General features: G+C 36.6%; 1 protein-coding gene across 1 annotated transcript in view; it reads left to right on the top strand.

Annotated features, from left to right (window-relative positions):
• The window catches only part of LOC149414102 (transferrin-like), a 49248-nt gene extending 36720 nt beyond the window's left edge, over positions 1-12528 (top strand). The window contains exons 9-15 of the mRNA XM_089644248.1: positions 36-273; positions 1214-1362; positions 2788-3048; positions 5118-5225; positions 7559-7700; positions 10157-10295; positions 10644-12528. Coding sequence (XP_089500374.1) covers positions 36-273; positions 1214-1362; positions 2788-3048; positions 5118-5225; positions 7559-7700; positions 10157-10295; positions 10644-10823 — 1217 coding nt within the window. The 3' untranslated portion in view covers positions 10824-12528. The remainder of the gene's footprint in view (positions 1-35; positions 274-1213; positions 1363-2787; positions 3049-5117; positions 5226-7558; positions 7701-10156; positions 10296-10643) is intronic.
• Positions 12529-13081: the final 553 nt, after the last annotated feature.

Raw genomic sequence — 13081 nt, 5'->3', positions numbered from 1 at the left:
GCCTTAAAAAACAATAATAAGTTGTTTCGTCGCAGGTCGCCCGCTACCCAAGGTGGACCCCACGGCGTGCCGCAAGGCCGTCAAGTGGTGCACTGTTAACGAACAGGAGTTGAACAAGTGCAGCTGGGTGCGGAACTCCGCGCTGACCGTTGGACTCAGTCCGGACATCTCGTGCGTGCAGGGCACCAGCCACGTGGACTGCCTCAAGCAAGTGCAAGACAAACGCTCAGACTTCCTCAGCATCGACACCAACCTCGGCTACCTGGCCAGACGGTGAGTGACCTAACCTAACATAACATAACTCGAGAGCATCAAATACTCTACAATACTAATAATACGTCTAACTACAGTGACATAGTGGCGATATTGGCTAGTATAGCTTGTTGACTTTGACATTACTTTCAATGGCAGCAAATTGAATTTATTTAGTTCTTGGTGGCTGTGTTTTGCACTTCCTAATTTATATTTTGATCAATATTGATTTTTAAAATGAATTAGGAATGGAAATGAGGCATGGAAAGATGAAAGTAGACTGAATGCTGTAGAAGTGAGATCCCTGAGGCGTATGTGTGGTGAAACCATGTTTGATCGTGTGAGGAATGTGGAGATCCGTACAGAGTATGTAAGCGTAATGAGTAAGATTAGATGGTTTGGGCATGTAGAGCGAATGAGCGAAGAAAGGAATGTAAGGAGAATATACAATGCAAATGTGAATGGTAGCAGAAGTCGGGGACGCCCGAGGAAGACATGGCACGATCAAGTGAATCAGATACTTGTGTCGGGCTGTGTCAAGAGTCAGAACAATAGAAGAGTATGTATGAGACGATGTATGAATGTGAATGAGCAAGGAGTGTGTGCCAAGACCGAGTTGTTTGGCCGTCCGTCCTCTCTGCCTACACCTGCGGGGAAACGGCGTGATGGTTAGTTAGTTAGTTAGTTAGTTGTCATTTTTCAAAATGCCAAAAAACATTGACAGGTTTGTAACACTAATCATAGTGGGAATTTTCCGCTTTAACATTTGTTTGAAAAGCATATAATTTCTTATGTATGTTGCCTATTTTTTTAATTTTCTATAATTTAAACGTAAAATAAAAAATACGTTTCATGTAAAATTGTATGAAAGACTTCCAAGGCGCACTACTCATGCCCATGCCGCTAGGAGGCGCTAGTTGACGCATGATGGAGTGATTGATTGGTTGTTTGGCTTGTGCAGGAGCTATGAGCTGGACCCCGTGCTTTACGGACAGACGCAGAGCAAATACGCATCTCGCGTGTTGGCCGTGGTGAAGGAATCATCAGGCATTCTCCGCTGGGAGAACCTTAAAGGAAAGAGCGCCTGTTTCCCCGAGTATGGAGGCATCGGTAAGTGCAAACACTTCATTCACATTATATTTTTTACATCCAATGCCATAAAAGAAACAATTCGAAATGCGTAGCCCTCCAAGAGAGCATGTGATCGATCCCAGTGAGGTCTTCAGTAGTACTTACTAATCAACCAGAACTAATAACTAGAGATGGCAAAATTTCGTTTTAACTAAAAACGCGAAAAAATATTTATGGTTCGAAAATAGGGCATTTATAAGTTTTCTTTGCGTTTCAAGGCATTTGAAAGTGTTTCCAGTGATTTCTATTTCGCGAATTAACGCGAAAAACGTGATTTTGGCCGTATTTCAGCTAAATTATTCTATTTAGCGAAATAGGCGCGAATTTCCCGAAAATACCGGGTATTGACTGACAGGCGTACGAGAATGAAGGAGCCCACTGTTGAAACGTGCGCAATGCTATCATTCAATCAGTAAAGTGCCATTTCCATTGTTTTTTGTATTTACCTGTATTTCAAATATGCCTACTTTATTTCATTGTTGGAAGCCTGTCCTACCTCTTTTTACAATTTTGCTACTATTTTATGTGTAAATATTTAATATTTTTAATTTATACTGTACGCTGAATTTAAACACTTTCCGAGAATATAGCGTATTTCAGAAGTCAAAGAACCATACAAATTGGAGAAGCTGATACAGTAATATTTAGTCCAGTACAACTAAAGAAGAATTGAGAAAAATGCATAAGGAAGGTAGTTTCATGTGAATGTGCAGGGAAAAGTATTATTCCTACTTTATTTCATTTTTGGAAGCCTTTCCTACGATTTTTTATAATTTTGTTACTATTTTATGTGTAAATATTTAATATTTTTGCACTGTAGGCTAAAATTGCTTTTTGACATTACACAATTTGTGCGAAATAAATTACGCCTATTGATGTTAATCGCAATCTGCATTTGTTGTGTTTGTGTTCGACCCGTACTTAGAGTTTCCTTCCTTATTAATTTAATATTAAAATTAATTATTCATAATCTTTCACATGGAAATACTTGCAAAATGAAGGTTAAACATATATTTTACCAAAAATACTTAAAATATGCGCTAAAAACATTAAAAAAATTTTTTTTTTTCTATTTTGCTACAAAACGCTAAATTATGCCTCAAAATGCTATAAAACGCTAAATTTCCAATTGTTAATGCTAAAAAATCTGAAAATTAATTCTAAATTTTGCCATCTCTACTAATAACCTATTTTGTGCAAATAAATAGTTGTTTCTTATAGAAATTGTTGAAACAAGTGTATTTTCCATAATCTCTGCCTGAAAGAGTGGCGGTTAGGAAAATAAATAATACCGAATATTGTAATGTGTGTTCCAGGCGCGAGAATTGTGGGTACTCGAGTTGACTTTTAACAAAGGCAAAATATAACTTATTGTTCAAAATGACAATAAATACTTGTTTCTAGCCTGGTTGGCGTTCATCCGCGCCGCCCGCGAGCGCAAGGTGATCTCTACTTCGGAGTGCGACTACGCCAGCGTGGTAGCCAGCTTCTTCAGCGGGGCCTGCGCGCCCGGCGCCCGAGACCCCGCGCACTTCCCCAGCAAGGCGGTGGACCCGGCCGTCCTGTGCTCCGCCTGCCGCGGCTGGCAGCCCCGCAACCCCACCGGCAACGAGCAGGGAGTGGTGCCGCCGCAGACTCTTCCCGCCACGCCTGATCAGATGCAAGGTAACAGGACCGTATTAAGACGAGACAATACCCTGACAAATCTCTAAAATAAAGTGGGAATCTTAACAACGTAAGTGATAAAGTTTTGTACAAACAATATTCAGCACACGACCCAGCGTAATGGACGGACCTACAGTCGAATTTTCCCTAGCAGACTTAGAAAATTGATCTTTCCGTTTATTTTAATTCTTTTTGATGAACGTATTACTAAAATCTCAGATGTTTCTAGAAGGATCCCTCGGGAAGTTACTAATCACAGACATAGGAATTAATAGACGAGAAGATAATGGCGAGGGGTAAAACCAACTGTTGAAGAACGAAGGGAGAAAGGCTGACTGTGATTCGTCAATAAATCAATCTGACAGTAAATAGGCATCTCGCATTATAATATCACCATTTACTTCTTAAAAGTAAAATCTGCTTTTGAATGAATAGACATTTTTACATGGGAGCGCAAATTACTCGCCACGTTATGAACAAATTTGCGAAGTCCAAATTCGGCAAAAAAATTCGGTTCTATTTTCAGAGTCGAATATTTCGAGTCGAGTCGAGTATTTAGTTAAGACACTTTTATAAATGTTCATAATTTACTTCCCAGCAACCAACCAGCTTTGTGTTTCGCGTCCAGACGTTTCTCGATGTGATAGTAACAACTGATTTATATTATACGATGTGAATATGCTTAAAATAAAGTAAAATAATGCTTATATATGGAATGTAATACGACAATTGGGTTTATTCTCTTTTTCAAATCTATTTTTACAAGTTTTCATAGTACAAGTCAACATTTTGCCGTGTTATTTCGTAAAATAAACCGATGATGCCTCGACCATAGTTTGCACAAGAATGATGACGTCACGTTTTCAAATTTCACTTGAGGCCATACGCGAGCACAGCCGGCTCCAATGGAACCGGTATGGGGAGTGGGGATAATACGCTTTTAATCACTTAGGGCAGGTCTACTAATATTCATATGTCTATGTTACTAATTCATCGTCTAGAAAAATAAAATCTGATGCTTACTTATAAATTTTCAAACCATTTTGCATAAAATATTTTAATGGTAAGGTCCTATTTTTATTAATCTTAAATATAAATAATTTAGATTCGTAGGGATCGCCATAAAAAAATATATTGTTGGAATTAATTATGAATGCATAACGTGTACGTTACCAACTTGTCCTACGCATGCAATGCAAATTTGAATATTAATATCACGATATTCAATCACTTCATAATATCGATATTCAATCAGTTCCTGAAGTATATAAACTATAAATTGCATATTCCTGTAGAAAACATTGATTATAACTACTTACTAGATAAATTGTCCCTATTAAAACTTTCAGAAAGAAGAATAATACCCAGATTTAATAGTACTGCATAAAATACTTCATTACATAATTGACAGTCCTGAGTTACTCCAATTAATCAGCATCCACATACCCAAAAGATCTTGCCGAAATTTACTACCCTTTTATTTTTACAACACCAGGACACTGTCTTATCAAAATTCCCCAATTCCAAGACTTCACACTCTCGGAAATAAATACTCTGATCTGAGAGATATATTTCATCTTAAAAATAATCAATATAAATATTGTTTATTTCAATTCTTTTATATATCGAGACACAAATAGACATCTATAATTTCCGTAATATTTATATTTTTATTTTGAATATCTATTTATGTGAGACTTCTTGTTTTTGTTGTAACATTTAATATTTTTTCATTGTATTATGTTTCCTTTATTGTTTAAATTTGGTGGAATTTATAATAACTGTGATACTCTACTATTAAACTTTGTAGTGTGTAAAAGCCCATTAGGGCGGGTAATAATAAATAAATAAAATGTATTTGTTGACAACGCCAATAAATACCACTTCCCCAGTAAGGCGATGTACCTGGTAATCATACATTTTAATGAAGTTTCGGAATATTTGGTACGGAACGACTGCATCGTCCCCCTCCGATGAACCGCCACTGGATCTAATTTAATTAATAATTCATAAATCAAGTCATCATTGTGACGAAGTGAGTGATTGACTGTTTGTTTGTTAAATTGCAGAATGTCCGGCAGACAACACTAATCCCTACTACGGCACCATGGGGGCTCTCAAATGCCTGTCAGAGGAACACTCTAACGTGGCCTTCCTCGAGGGGCAATATCTCACAGGTAAACTTACAACACTCAGACATATCTACACTATACTACTATATGCTCCGTGGCATATCTGTAGTAAACGTTTGCTAATACAAACATACTTTTCATATTTATTTTTATAAATATCAACAAAATTACTACACTTTACTAGTACTTTAAGAGTGACGACTGCGCGTCCCTTTTCTAAAAAATTTTTAAGGCGGTGCACTACGTAGTAATGCAAAATCATGTGTTTTTGGTTTGAAAATTTGGTCGCCTAGAAATGTTTCAGATGCTTTAATTAAATACTGCGAGTAGAATACATCTTGACCTTTGAAATAGTCCAGTATTTTTTAGATAAGCCTTTTTATAAGCCCAGAAAAAATATTGTATAAGGCGTATGAAAACTGCTTTAAAGTTCAAAATCTCCTACTTACGAACCCATTTTCGGTTATGATTTTATTGTATAATGTGGCAAATTAAGTTATTTATAAAATGATCGGAAAAAAAATAAATATTTATGCCTGAATATCCACAAAATAAAATAAAAGGCACCTTTTGCACCTTTTTTTTCTTGCATAAATCAAAACAGGCGGATGGTGTTAATCAAGAATTTAAACCTTATCGCCATCTACATAAGGGGTGTTCTTGATAACGGCTCGATTTAAAATATCACTCGACGTAGTGCATCGCCTTAAGCAAACTGAATAATTATTTTCTTAATCAAAAGTTATAGAAAATATCTGGTACGGATATGTTCTACTTTGTTGGTCACTGGCTAAGTTGGCATCGCGTTTGGGTCCCATTCGGGCGTAGTGTATTCAATTCCTCGGCTGGCTAAGTCCTCCATCACAACACAAACAACATTTTCCGCTTCTGCGGTGGTAGGTAGAGATTTTCAAATATTGTCAGGTTATTCGTAGCCCAGGAATGTTTGTCTTTCTTAAGAATTAAATTTTTAATCATTTTTAATATTATATTTTTCATTATACAGTAGATAAGTAAGATTTTTTTTAATAGTTACAATTAAATCACAAAAAAATGCCAAAATTACCTACAAAATCAAGCAAAATTTAATTATTTAATGGCCTGTAAATCCATTATTTAAAAGACAAATAAATAAAGAAGCGCGTACCCGTACTAGATAAATTTAGAAAAAAGCCACCTCTTCAGTACTTATTTGGTAATCTCGTTATTATGTACAATTATTGAACTCCTTTGTACCATTTATTTATTGCATCTCACTACAAATATAACACTTTTTTTTTTTCATTTAAGGCGATGCACTACGTCGTGTAATATTTTAAATCGAGCCGTTATCAATAACACCTGTTACGTAGATGGCGATAAAGTTTCAATTCCCGCTTAACACCATCCGCCTGTTTCGATTTGTGCAAGAAAAAAACATGGCCAAAAAGTGCCTTTTATTTTATTTTGTGGATATTCAGGCATAAATATTAAAAAAAATTCCGATCATTTTATAAATAACTTAATTTTCCACATTATACAATAAAATTACAACCGAAAATGGGTTCGTAAGTAGGAGATTTTGGACTTTACAGCAGTTTTCATATGCCTTATACATTATTTTTTTCTGGGCTTATAAAAAGACTTATCTAAAAAATACTCGATAATTTCAAAGGCCAAGATGTATTCTACTCGCAGTATTTAATTAAAGCATCTGAAACATTTCTAGGCGACCAAATTTTCAAACCAAAAACAAATGATTTTGCATTACTACGCATCGCCTTAAAAATCAACCTCACTAGGACCAAGCCTGTATCGAGGTTAACAATTTACATTTGAGTGAAGCAGACATAAGAGTAATCACAAACATAAAGTAATTCTACATACAAACACAAAATATTTCAAAATTAAAGAAAAAATAAGTATTAGATGTGTTACCAGATGGATAATTTGACAGTATATTGTAACAATATTTGAACCATAACTAATCATTAATCATTATTCAAAAGAAGAAGCAAAGTAGAAAAAAAAGACAGATAGGGTGACATTCAGTTTTTAGCAAATGGGACTTACCTATATAAAATCTTATTATTTAAGAAAGGACAAGGATGAAAAAATATTAAGACTGTCAATACAAATAACTTTTTAAATTTAACTAAGGAATTGGTAGACTTAATATGATTTGAAATTGAACTCTCTAAGACAACTTGTATCGTACCTGCTTATACAGTTCATACTCAACTTACCTTTAACAATGTATATATGTAAATGCCTTCAAGGCAACATTCCAATATTCCAAGAACCGCTCAGAACTGCGGAATCTCTAATCTCTCAAACAATAAATCACAAACCTTCCTAACAATAGCATGCACCTATATCGTGTTCTAATTACCCCGCAGAGAGAGCAAAACACCTGAAGCTAGACCCCGCCAACTACCGCGTGTTGTGCCGCAACGGATCGCTGGCCGCCAACACGGGATTCAATGTAGACGAGAACTGCGCGCTGTCGGTCACCATTGACAGCGAGATCGTTGCCAGAAGGTTGGTCCATCGAACCTCTCACAGAATTTAAACAATTCATCAAATTTCAAAATAACAATTCAAGCTCTGTTATTATTTCAACATGGGCCGGTTGTGTAACAGTACTAAAAAAACAATAACAGAGCATGAATAAATCTTTCACAGAACTTGAATATTAACTTAGAAACTTGAAGAATTGTTCAAATTTTGTGAAAACAACTCATCCTAAGGACGGGTTGTTTCGGAGAATTTGAACAATTCATCAAATATCAACCTTCATTTTTGGGTTCTGTGAAAGTCCAATTCAAGTTCTGTTATTATATAATTATAGGCTAGTTGCTTGGCAAAACTGAATTAAAAACAAAACTTGAAAAAAACTTTCACAGAACTAGAAAATGAATGTTGAAATTTGATTAATTTATCAAATTCTCCGAAACAACCCGTCCTTAATCTTTATTGTCGTTGAAACAACAAGATTGCATCTGACATTTTGGCCAAAATTGACTTTTTTGTAACTAATTTACTCATTTAACCCAAATAGAAAATAATGCATTTAGTTATGTGGTTAAAATTGAATTGAAGATACGGTCGCATCTAGAACTAGGGCCGGGGCGCCTTTACACCAACTATGCGGTAAGAAAACGAAGATAATGTTGGTGGTTCTTATTTGAAGTCATGGTAGGTCAAGGCAGACGCGGCCCGTGACTGTAATTACCAGCAGTGCATTTCACTTTTAAAATGTACCTAGTCTGTAATTTAGGTGGAGCAAATTAATGAATGGGAACACCTACTGCAATTCATTCTATCTACTAAGTTATATTTGTAAAATAACTGAATATAATACAAAAATACAAAATTATCTCGAAAGTAAAGGACACTCAATTCATCGTTGAAAATATAGCGAAACCGTTTGATTTCACCGCGAACGAGTTCCAATGTGTTAATGTTGTTGCGTTAACATTGAACATTAGTATTTCTAAGCGAATCCATTCCAGACGCATTGGATTACACATGATCAAAGTGATGCAAAGTTCACTCACCGTCAAAGCGTTTCGATAATGCACGGAATGGGTTATGTATCTGCACTGCTCTAACACGTAATTTGACATTAAGAGTGTAATCTGTCTCGCTCATGTCACCGTTTCGGCTACTTCGGGTTGTCTCGATACCGCCTGATGCTGTTTTAGTAGTATGGTAAAAGTTGGTTCTGTGCATATCGGGGTATGCACGACCGCTTGCTCTTGCGCGGGATTTTTTTACTAGAAGATAGCTCAAATAATGACCTGACGGGAATTACGAATTTCTTACATCGATCACTGGGGCACAGATGTCGTTGTAATTTGTTATGTGGAGACTGAAGACAAGCAGTGCAATGCACAAATGCACGTACCAAGGAACCGCCTCTGGGTCAAGGTCCAGTCAGGTATAAAAACAACCAATGTTAAAATTTAAAAAAAACCGACATAAGTTTATGTCACCATCTCTTTAAAACATATAATATTCATCGTACTGTCTTTCTCACGGTCATGACCTAAGCGACCCTAAGCTTTCTTTGATACCTAATTTTACTTCGACGAAATACAAAGTGCTATATCATTTATTCTATGGAGCGCATAGGGACAGAAGATGCCAAAGTGGACATTCTTTAAATTGACCCAGCCAATCGTGTGGACTTGTGAATGAAAGCTTCTGTTAGAGACAACAGATGTCACCGCTCGTCAATCACCGCCTATCGTTTCGTTTCACAGTACATTTCAAATAAATTAATAATAATAATACCAATAATTTTGATGCACATAATTTATTATTATTGTCATATAAACACCAATTGACCTAAGTGAAGAACCGCCACTGAGTTGAAGTATGATACAGTTAAATATGACCGAAGGAGATAGGGTCCCATTAGCTCAGTTGGTAGAGTGGTACCCCGGTAAGGCAAGTGTCCTGGGTTCAAGTCCTAGATGCAACTGTATCTTTTTCTGATAATTCTGTTTCAACATTTTCCGCTTACTGTGTAGTAGGAGATTTTCACGATATGTGAAGGTTCTTTCAAGTTCTGTTCTTATATTATTATTGTCCAGTTGTTTCACAAAACCGAAATGATAACAGAACTTGAATAGAACCTTCGCAGATCATGAAAATCAACTTCAAAATCTTGTATTTCTCAAAGTTCTTCACCGATTGCTTTGAAATTTTGACACAACGTTGCATTCGAATACGCGTGTGTTTTTATATACCTATATTAAATAAAACACAAAATAAAACCAATTACAGAATTCCTTTTGTACAACAATAAAAATAATAAAAAATATTAAAATTTATGAGGAAATTATATAAAAACGAAATATTGATGTTGTTACATAATTACAATACAAAGTGTTTTTTAAATAAAATGTGTCCACGATGTGTGTCTCTGAGTTAAGTACAATACAAGTGCTTAATGAATAAAACATAAAACACTGTAATGTTGTTTACAGGAGTTACGAGAACTCCTTGAGTCTGCAGCTGTTGGTGCAAGAACTGGATACATGGTTTGGATATACCGCCAACACTGTCAACCTCATCAACCTGAAAGTATTCTCACCATTCAACAACACTAAGGACCTGCTCTTCAAGGTAGGTCACATCTTTTGTTTAGTGTTAATGTATTATTTCTTATCCATAAATATCATTGAATAGCTGACAGCCCTGAATTGTTAATGGCAAGTTGCGTTGCCTACTCAACAATTCCAAGTACAATTAATTTAGTGGGTAACAATAAACTCACTACTGACTATTATCATAGACACCTCCTACTTGGACTTATGCCAAGTCTTATACAAGCCTAGTATAAATTAGTTCAACTATTGTTACACTGGTATATATTTCTTTTGAATTATGCATTGTCTTACTGCACTTATATTAATATCTAAGATCATGAATTGATAATGAATTTCCTAAGCATTCTGTTGTCTGTTTGTTCAGGATTCTACAATCAGCGTGGCCACTAAGAACTCCAACAACGACTACGTGAGGAACTACTTGGAACTGAACAAGCACAACGATCAGTGCTCCGGCGTGCGCTCCGGGGCCGGCGTGCTCGTGTCCGTGCCAGCGCTCACCACGCTCCTCATGGCGCTCGCAGTCAAGCTCATGACCTACTAGAACTAGTCGCACATTACATTCATGTTCACCAACCCGCTAAACGCAACAGCACTCGCTAGGCGAAACATAAACAATCGACAAGATGAAAACTGCCACTTCCAACTTAATATGTGATTGTGAATAATGCGTGTTAATCAAACATAACCTCAAAATGGTGTAAGCGTGCCTTTCATGCACCTCTCCGGCTCTTTTTAGATTATCTTTCAGGCACCTCTCAGGCTCCTTTTGGACATCTTCCGGGTACCTCTCAGGCTCCTTTTAGATTATCTTTCAGGCACCTCTTAGGCTCCTTATTGACATCTTCTGGGCACCTTTCAGGCTCATTGTCAACATCTTCCAGGATTAGATTTAGATTATCTTCCTGACACCTCTCAGGCTCCTTTTGGACATCTTCCGGGTACCTCTCAGGCTCCTTTTAGATTATCTTTCAGGCACCTCTTAGGCTCCTTATTGACATCTTCTGGGCACCTTTCAGGCTCATTGTCAACATCTTCCAGGATTAGATTTAGATTATCTTCCTGACACCTCTCAGGCTCCTTTTGGACATCTTCCGGGTACCTCTCAGGCTCCTTTTAGATTATCTTTCAGGCACCTCTTAGGCTCCTTATTGACATCTTCTGGGCACCTTTCAGGCTCATTGTCAACATCTTCCAGGATTAGATTTAGATTATCTTCCTGACACCTCTCAGGCTCCTTTTGGACATCTTCCGGGTACCTCTCAGGCTCCTTTTAGATTATCTTTCAGGCACCTCTTAGGCTCCTTATTGACATCTTCTGGGCACCTTTCAGGCTCATTGTCAACATCTTCCAGGATTAGATTTAGATTATCTTCCTGACACCTCTCAGGCTCCTTTTGGACATCTTCCGGGTACCTCTAAGGCTCCTTTTAGATTATCTTTCAGGCACCTCTTAGGCTCCTTATTGACATCTTCTGGGCACCTTTCAGGCTCATTGTCAACATCTTCCAGGATTAGATTTAGATTATCTTCCTGACACCTCTCAGGCTCCTTTTGGACATCTTCCGGGTACCTCTCAGGCTCCTTTTAGATTATCTTTCAGGCACCTCTTAGGCTCCTTATTGACATCTTCTGGGCACCTTTCAGGCTCATTGTCAACATCTTCCAGGATTAGATTTAGACATCTTCCTGACACCTCTCAGGCTCCTTTTGGACATCTTCCGGGTACCTCTCAGGCTCCTTTTAGATTATCTTTCAGGCGCCTCTTAGGCTCCTTATTGACATCTTTTGGGCACCTTTCAGGCTCATTGTCAACATCTTCCAAGATTAGATTTAGACATCTTCCTGACATCTCTTTTCGACATATTTCAAGAATTTTTCAGACCCACAGTGGTAGACGTAAAACTAATATCAACAACAAAATCAATTATTTGAATAGGTATTACAGTTGCATTTGGTTAAAGTTAAGTTAAGAACAATTTTTATTAAGTAAGTTACCATTTTTTTTATCATTTTATAAAATATTTCATTTTTTCATTGTAAATAAATTTTTCCTTTTAAAATTGCTTTGTAACATCAAAGATAAAACTAAAAAAAAAAAATTCTATGTGAGAAACATGGCGAAACAGCTCTCCCTTATATTTGAGGCAGCAAAATTATAATTTGTTTAAAAGATATAATAATAGATATTGTTTGTAATAATTTTTTTGTAAATAAGAACATAAGAACATTTTTTAATAAAAATTAGATTAGCTAAATAAATGTGTTTTTATTTATTCTAATAAATATGTTCCTGTTTGAAAATGTTTTTACTAAAGTTATTTCAAGCCATTTTAGCAATAAAGAAGATGATCCGAATGCCTTCCATACAAATTGTATGGAAGGCATTCGTATATTCTCCTTACACTCCTATCTTCGCTCATTCGCTCTACATGCCCAAACCATCTAAGCGTCCCTTTCTTAATCTTACTCATTACGCTTACATCAGCCTTGCACTCTTTGCGGATCTCCACATTTCTCACACGATCATACATGGTTTTACCACACATACGCCTCAGGGATCTCATTTCAATCTACTTTCATCCTTTCTTTGCCAGTTCCATGCCTCACTTCCATATATCAGGGTAGGTACCAGCACTCCATTGTGGACTGCTAATTTCGCTTCTTTGGACAATTTTTTGTTAGGGCCAACTGCGTGGAGTTACCTGCATTTACCCTTCTATAAATGTCTCTGTCAGCCTTCCCATCTCTCTAGAACATACTTCCCAAATACCAGAGATGTGCTTTATTTCAAATAAATCC

The sequence above is a fragment of the Hesperophylax consimilis genome, chromosome 20 (assembly GCF_061612785.1).
Source record: "Hesperophylax consimilis isolate HC1 chromosome 20, BYU_Hcon_1.0, whole genome shotgun sequence".
NCBI lineage: Eukaryota > Metazoa > Arthropoda > Insecta > Trichoptera > Limnephilidae > Hesperophylax > Hesperophylax consimilis.
This window is presented reverse-complemented; position numbering and strand designations above follow the sequence as displayed.